The sequence below is a fragment of the Quercus lobata genome, chromosome 8 (genome assembly GCF_001633185.2).
Source record: "Quercus lobata isolate SW786 chromosome 8, ValleyOak3.0 Primary Assembly, whole genome shotgun sequence".
NCBI classification, from domain to species: Eukaryota; Viridiplantae; Streptophyta; class Magnoliopsida; order Fagales; family Fagaceae; genus Quercus; species Quercus lobata.
Window position 1 is genome coordinate 27,581,391 of NC_044911.1, and position 8,586 is coordinate 27,589,976.

The 8,586-nt window shown below is 32.3% G+C and overlaps 1 protein-coding gene across 1 annotated transcript; it reads left to right on the forward strand.

Annotated features, from left to right (window-relative positions):
* Positions 1 to 1,971: 1,971 nt before the first annotated feature.
* LOC115956684 (glutamate receptor 2.8-like) lies at positions 1,972 to 7,814 on the forward strand. Its single transcript, XM_031074993.1, has 5 exons — positions 1,972 to 2,239; positions 4,671 to 5,914; positions 6,433 to 6,745; positions 6,844 to 7,241; positions 7,330 to 7,814. Exons 1-5 carry the CDS (start codon positions 1,972 to 1,974, stop codon positions 7,717 to 7,719), a joined length of 2,613 nt encoding a protein of 870 aa, XP_030930853.1. The 3' UTR covers positions 7,720 to 7,814.
* Positions 7,815 to 8,586: the final 772 nt, after the last annotated feature.

An 8,586-nucleotide genomic window follows, 5' to 3' on the forward strand; every position in this document is an offset into this window, starting at 1 on the left:
TGGAAATTGCTGATCTGGTTTTCGTTGTGTATACGTCAATCTTGGTTGTTGAAGCTATTAGTCCAACCATTGGACCAAGTAATTTCCTTGATAGAAATATGTACCTTATAATTTTTCTATAGATATTGATGGCTTAACGATGAACGTTTTATTTAAGATTATGGTAAGTATGTTGACTGGCTAAAGAAACAAGAAAACAACTAGACAAGTAAGGACCCGTTTGATAGAAGAGTTTGAATAATGTGTTTATATTTTTTTGAAATACGTGTAGGTAAAAAAGTATGTAAAAATGCGTGTAATGTTGTTTAAAAACTGAAATATGCTACTAAGATGTTCTACCAAACGGGGCCTAAATCTCCTTTCGCCTATGTGAATGGTTGTTTTCCTTGTTTTTGTTTTTTTTTAAATAATTTTTTTTAAATTTTTATTATTGGAAAATGCTTGTTTTCCTAGTTTAGTCATAATTAGTTAAAAGCAGTGAAGATGCTTAGCACTTTCCACATTCTTTAGCTGAAGTGCAGGCATCTCAATTATTAGCCTTAATAGGGCAAGCAATGGCAATTAACTAAAACAAAAGCCAAGATGTGGAAATTAATTACAAGAATTTGTCTTGAGTAAAATTTTAATGTTGAAAGAATCAAATTGTAGTAAAGATTCTAGTATCAAGATTAACTCACAACTTTCTTTAACTGACTCGATCAAAACTCAAAATACCAGTAGTTTTACTTTAATTTTCCACACTAAAAATATTTGGGTTTACACTATTGCCCATGAATTCATAAGTACAGTGTTGTTGAATGTAAAATAATCAAAACCCTTTAATTTAGTCCTCGCCTTTATACTGCGGGTTGCATCATAATAAGAAGTCACTCTCTTGTTGAATGATTTTCAAATCAAAATTTCAAAGTTCCATATTTAGTACTTGCGCGGAAACTGCATGAAACTAACAAGAATATTGCAAGGAAATTCCAGTGGCTTTTCTCCCCCGCCCCTACGTGTGCTTTAATTGGTTGCATTGCAGTCTACCAAATTAGTTAGTACGTACGAAATGCTATTATTATTATTATTATTATTAAATTACTTTATCTTCTCATATTCATATATATAATAGTTGAAAATCCGCATATATATCGTCTGGGCTTGGTATCCCTTCACTCCTTCACCAGGAATCTTGCTCTTCTCTTCTCTTTTCAAGTCAATTTCTTTTCATCAGGTACCGCGAAACTCAAAATCCTTACTTGTTACTTGGACTCCACGTTGCGCTTAGGCTCTATCTAGGTAGTACTAAATTGAGAATAATTTTAGGAATATACTTTACCACATATTTTTCCACAACTATCTTATATGAACTCATAGTATGTCATGTAAGAGTTATTATACAATAGGATGTGGCTCTATATTTTTTCCTAAACTAATAGGACTACACTTTTTCACCTCAAACTATTATCCTAATTATGCACTGAACTATATATTGAAAATAAAACACGATTAACTCCAAAACTAGAAATACTTTACTGTAAATTCTTGCCCTTTTGTTCTACTATTAACTCTCACTAAATTTAGTATTGAAAAACCAATTTATCCCTCAATTGTATGTTTTGGAGAAAGGCAAATTAGTTTTTTAATGCTAAATTCCATTATAATTAACACCAAAATAGTAGTAAAAGGGACATTGAAATATAATTATAACTTTATAAGATCAATCACGCATTTCAATAATTTAAAGAATTAAGTGTAATCGGGTTTATGGTTTATAGTGAAAAAATGTAATTTGTCCAAACTAATTATATATTATGATGGCAATCAAAATCATGTTAGAACTTAGAAGGTGAAGAGATACTAGCTTGCAACCTGCAAGCAATTCTGCCAAACCTAAAAGTATTCTAAATAAAATATATTTAATAGCAATCTTGTACGCATATATAAAGTAAAGGGGACCAATAGTTCTAATAGTTGTCCTCTCTGAACGAAATGGACAAGCTTGGTCCTCTGTGGTGTTTCTTGGTCTTTGTTTACATATTTACTCAGACTACAAAAATTAATGGTAGTACTAACACAAAAGGAAATGACAGCGTTATGGGCGTTATAGGTGCAATTGTAGATAATAGTTCTCGTATTGGCAAAGAAGAACGTTTAGCAATGAAGATGGCACTGGAAGATTTCTATTACAAGTTCAACCAAAGTTTGGTTCTGGAAGTCAGGAACTCTCAAGGTCAGCCCATTCAGGCAGCTCTTGAAGGTAACAAAATATATCATACTTTTTTCGTTTTACTGAATTATCTAGACCTTATGCTCAGATATGAAACAACACTCTCCAATTTAATTAGCTTGTTTAAGAATATTTCGGTATCCAAGCAACCTGATCATGATAATAATGAATTCAGTATGGATAGAGTTTCCCTCCAATTCTTCAAATTCAGTATGTGGTAACTTAAAAAACCATTCACCTGAATTTTCTTAGTTACATAATTTATTTAATAATTATATGACTTATTTATAATATTTAAAGATTAATATGGTTTAATGCAAGTCAATGGTCTTATCCACTACCACCTAATAATGGTTTGAAGGAAAACTTTATCCATCAACTATCTAGGAGTATAACAAGTGGTCTTATCAAACACTTGTTTCTTGTCTTCCTTTCTTTTTCTTAACTAGCTAACATCTCATGTGATGCGTGACACTATTATAAGTTGATATAAAAATATATTGTAAAAAATTATTTTATTGTTCATATATAATTAGGTAAGTATTATATTTGAGAATTGAGAATTACTTATATGACATATCATAAAAATAGAGGAAAAGTGAATAATTGCTATTGACTTGAGTAAAAATTTCATATTCCTTATCAATTTTCTCTTGTCAAATTTAAAACTTAAAAAATAATCATATAAATTAGGAAGACCATTATGTCTCTCAGTGCCATTGCTTGGAAGACCCCAAATTTAAATAATCCCTTCCAAATTATTGTTAGGTTAAAAAAAAATATTAATTCCCTTTTTATGTTAATAATTAGGGCACCATAAAAATTTGATTAATACTTAAAAATGAATGCATGTACTTAACTAAAATCATGAGAAAAAAATTAATATTTTTTTATAAATAAAACACTATTATTCTTTGCTGAAAAAAAATTAAGCATGTTAAAATTATTTTAAAAATTCTTAAAATTTTTGCTAAGGTAGAAGGTTAAATTAGGAGTATTTTATTTCCTTCTCAATAAATGCACTACATGACAAAAACTTACGCTATTGTAGCTTGAAATAAAACATGTGAAATAAAATTATGTGTTGCCATGTTGGGAACCTATAGGATAATATATATTGAACATCTTTTATTTTAAAATTTTATTAGCCAACATGTTAATTTACATACTTGACATTTATACAATTGCAAGTCGTTTTTTTTATGCACAATACTATTATTAAATTTGGGATTTTTTTTTGGGTACGAAATATATATATATATATATATATATATATTGCTTCAAAAATTTTATTAAATTCAAATATTAAATACATAAAGTTATTTATTATCCAATATAAATAAGTAATTTGTTAAAACCCTTTTCTTAGGGTGGAAGATTAAATAAACAATAAATATTTAATTTAAACATGAAATATGCTAAATAAAAGAATTCTTAAGGATGAATATTTTCATACATAAGGTTTATGTTTTTATTTATTTACTTATTTTTAATTTGATAATTATAATAAGGGGTGAATGTATTCGTTGAAAACACTATAAGATGTTAGTTAAACTACAATACTCTTAAAAACATCATGAGATTCGTGCTTTTATATATATAGATTAATGATTTGCCTCAACAACTCATAACTAGTATTCCACTTATTATCATAGCACTAAATTAGAGCATGATATCTGAATCTTATGCATAAATGAGTTCCGAAAGGCACCATATTATAAGTATCATAGAAATAATTTTTAATGAAAAATTTGAGTAAAGGACTGACCAAAGTAATTAGCTTAAGCAAAAGAAGACCATATCATTTGGATTTATATAATGTTTTATTCAGTACTGATTCCGTGGTGACAGTTGAAGATCATTCTCTGGTTCAAAGTTGATTCAAACTCAAAAGGAGATCAACAATAAATGAAGCACACTTTTTTTTCCTTTCTTTTTTTAATGTTTACATAAAAGCACACAATTTACAAGAATTTTAAAATACTGAATCGTCTGTGCAAGTGATAAATTCTCTGCTTTAATCTTTCGATTTCCGTATTTCTCTGGATTTTTTTTTTTTTTTTTTTTTTTTTGGAAAAATTGAAAAGAACAAGTTACACTTCATATATTCTTGTACGGTAAATCTATGGTAATGAGGCCTAATTGAGAAATTAATTAACAAGTACTTACTACTACGCGTGAGCTACTACCACGAGCTACTAGTAGTAAGTAGATTTTTAACCTAAACCAAAAACCAAAAAAAAGGGTAAGAATCAAGTAGTTTTTGTATCCCATTCAATTTCATCAAGGGTAATGATACTCTCATATCCACTATCATGTTTAAACATAAACATTTCTTTTTTCTTTTCTTTTTTTCTTTTTAAAATGTGTACATCAATGCATTAATTATGAATATTGTGTAAAATGGTAGACATGAAAGAGTGTAAGAGAATATTATCCCTTTAATTAATCAAATTTGCAGCTATGGATCTCATAAACACACAACAAGTGCAAGCCATTTTAGGACCTCAAACATGGGAAGAGACATCATTAGTTGCCGAGGTTGGAAGCAAAAGTGACATCCCAATTTTTTCCTTTGCTAATACAATTCCAAAATGGGCAGCAGAGAGGTGGCCCTTCCTGTTGCAAGCATCAACCAACGAATTTAATCAAATGAAAGCTGTAGCTGCTATTGTTGAGTCCTGGGAATGGCAGCGGGTCACTGTTATATACGAAGATAGAGATTCTTCAGCCACCAGTGTCTTACCTCATCTCTCCAATGCCCTACGTGAAGTTGGTGCAGAAATAAGCCAACTTGTAGCTCTTGCACCTTTTGCATCTTCTTCATTGTCTAAAGAGCTTGCGAGGCTTAAAGAAGGGCAATATAGAGTCTTTGTGGTTCATTTGTCATTAAGTTTGGCAGAAAAACTATTTGAAATGGCAAAAAGAATGAAAATGATAGAAAGGGATTATGTATGGATCACCACTGATCCCATTACAAGCCTTGTCCATGCCATGAATGCCACCACCATCTCCAATATGCAAGGAATTTTAGGAGTCAAGAGCTACTTTCCTGAAACTGGAGGCCACTTTAAAGAATTCCATCGTAGATTTCGCAAAAGGTTTAGGTCAGAACATCCTGAAGAGAATAATCATGAGCCAGATATTTTTGCTGCACAAGCTTATGATGCTGCATGGACTGTGGCCCTAGCAATGAGGGAAAGCAACAAAGTGCCTCCTCTTTTGTTAGAAAAAGTTTTTCATAGTGATTTTCATGGCTTAAGTGGAAAGGTTGAATTCATTGACAATAAATTAGTCTCTTTAAATATATTTCAGATTGTCAATGTGATGGGTAAGAGTTATAGAGAACTCGGATTTTGGTCATATGGACATGGTTTTTCGGAGCATATCAATGAAAATGCTGCTTACAACTCTTCCATGAAGGTTCTGGGACAAGTATTTTGGCCAGGGGGACCTTGGTATACTCCAAGAGGATGGACTCTACCAACAAGCACCAACCCACTGAAAATTGGTGTACCTGCTGCAGCCAATTTCAAAGAGTATGTTAAAGTGGAATATGATCAATCTGAAAGCAATATTTCTTATACTGGATTTGCAATTGATGTCTTTAAAGCAACTTTAGAAGAGCTGCCATTCTACTTGCCATACAATTTCCTCCCCTTCAATGGCACATACAATGCTCTAGTTGAGCAAATTCAATTGAAGGTATGAGAATCACTTTTTAAGAATAGTAATAAACTGATTTCAAGTTGCACATAAGATTTTGGCGAGAAGAAGTATTTTAATTGATTTTTTTTTGTTGGACCTTACTTATTGCCCTACTTTTTATGATTTAGGTTCACAATTGTTAACTTGAATTAAATTTTATGTTGATCTTATAATAAGCTAATTTTTTCAAATTTGATTAAACCTAGTTCAATATCATTGCAGCTATCTTGAAAGAAATATACATCTCTATTAGAATAATGATTAAATGATTAGATTCACCATTTCCTAACATTTCAATCTTTTGGGAGAATTAGAAATTTGTCATGGAATTAGAGCAGGAGGTTCAGTGCAAAATCACTATGTTAGACCTGTTTACGCTATAGTTTTGACTAATTTTTATGGAAGACTTAACAGTTAACACTGCCTTCTCTTCCTCTTAATCAACATGACATCTCATTTCTTATAAAATTAAGGACCAATTCTATAAAACTATTTTCTTTTTTGCACTGGACCAGATTTTCGATGCAGTTGTTGGTGATGTAACAATAGTGGCTGGGCGATATCAATACGCAGAATTCACACACCCCTACACCGAGTCAGGAATTGTGATGGTAGTTCCTGTTATATCTAAAACATCAAATAGAGCTTGGTTATTCATGAAGCCTTTCACAATGGCCATGTGGATTCTGACAGGAGTAATAAATTTCTACAATGGCTTCGTTATATGGTTGTTAGAACGAAATAATTGCCCAGAACTCAAAGGCTCTGTGCTGAATCAAATGGGAATGTTAATTTGGTTGGCCTTCAATACACTCTTATCTACAAATGGTAATCGAAATTTCGTTTCTTTAGGTTGGTTCAAATAAGCTTTTGTTTTGAAATAGATCATGCATCTAACTTCACTTTAATTGACTTGGATGGAAAAGGAGCAAGGTTACATAGCAATTTATCACGGATGACAATGGTGGTATGGTTGTTTGTAGCACTCGTCATTATGCAGACTTACACAGCTAACCTCACCAGCATGCTTACTGTCCAGCACCTTGGACCTACTGTAACAGACATTGAGACACTAAAAAGCAGCAATGCTATAATCGGACATTGTAGTGGATCCTTTCTGTCGAGATATTTGGTGGAAGTGTTACATTTCAACCCTAACAACATCAAGACGTTTTCCTCAACTGAAGCTTATGCTCATGCTCTTAAAAATGGAGAAATGGCAGCTGCCTTTCTTGATGTTCCTCTTGCCAATTTATTCCTTGCAAAATACTGCACGGGCTTTACTAAAGCTGGGCCAACATACAAAGTTGGGGGGTTTGGATTTGTAATTCCTCTAATACTTTCTTTTTGCATTCCTTTTTTGACCAATATGGTTTGATTAATTAGATTTATATGTTCTGTGCATGCCTCAGGCATTTCCAAGGGGATCCCCATTGCTTTCTAGCATAACTGAAGCACTACTTAAGGTATCTGAGAGTGGTCAGCTACGTGAATTAGAGAACAACATGATTACATCCGCTAAGTGTGAAGACGTAGAACCGGACAAAGAAACTCCTAGTCTTAGCCCCAACAGCTTTTTAGTACTCTTCATATTATCCGGAGGCACATCAACCATCGCTCTTTTTGTCTACATTTTGCGTGTTGATAAATCAATACTTCGTCACAAAATCATGTGGAGGGTAATGAGGACTATAATGGGGCATTGGGGGAGTCAAAAGCGACGATTCTCAAGAAGGGTCAGTGATGTTGCTGAGAATGCAAGTAATTCTCCCAACACATTCGAACTGCGGAATCAAGTATAGAACGCTTTACGGCTATTGGCATCTAGAGATGTGGATCCAAAATAAATCTCTTCATGAATGCCAGAAGTACTACATTAAATTTAGAGAGAACAAAATATTAGGGCCATTGTAAAAGACACAGCTTCGCATTTTATGGGAATTATTTTCCTTTTTTTCTTATCCTTCCTGTAAATATACTTTTATGTATTAGCATATCTGAAATTAAAACGCACTTTATACATGTATGAGTCTTAGTGTGGGTTTGGATACAAGTTTGCGTTTTAAGTCTGTGTTTTCCCTTCTTTTTTTTTTGGTTTCAACCGCAGTTGTTGACCAAGTCAGCAGTGAACAATGCATCCGTGCACTGTTCACGGGTCTTACAAACTTCACTTTTCAGCAACTTTTTCATTAAAAATGAGTCTCACGGTACTATTCACACATTTAAAAATTATTTTGCTACAATGTTTTCAGTTTTCAGTTTCAGCAAAATAAGTTCTATCCAAAAGGAACTTTAATTTTTAGAAGTCTAAGCAATTACCATGCATGCATGCACATATCTAGCTAATACAAAATCATGGGACCATCCACTTGGAGCCTTAGGCAATTGACTAAGTGTGCATTTGCCAACCGCGAAAATTATATTTCAGCTACATTTGGCCTTTTTTTGGGTCTCACGACATTGTTCATGGGACCACCAAACTCAGCAAAACGTGTATACCGATGTATTTTTGGGTCCTACAATACTATTCACACCTTTAAAAATTATTTTGCTACAGTATTTTCAGCAATAAGTTTTCAGTTTTTAGCAAATAAGCAATATCCAAACAGACCTTTACTCTCTATTCTTGTATTTACACAAATCTAATGTGACAACTTATGATTGGATTA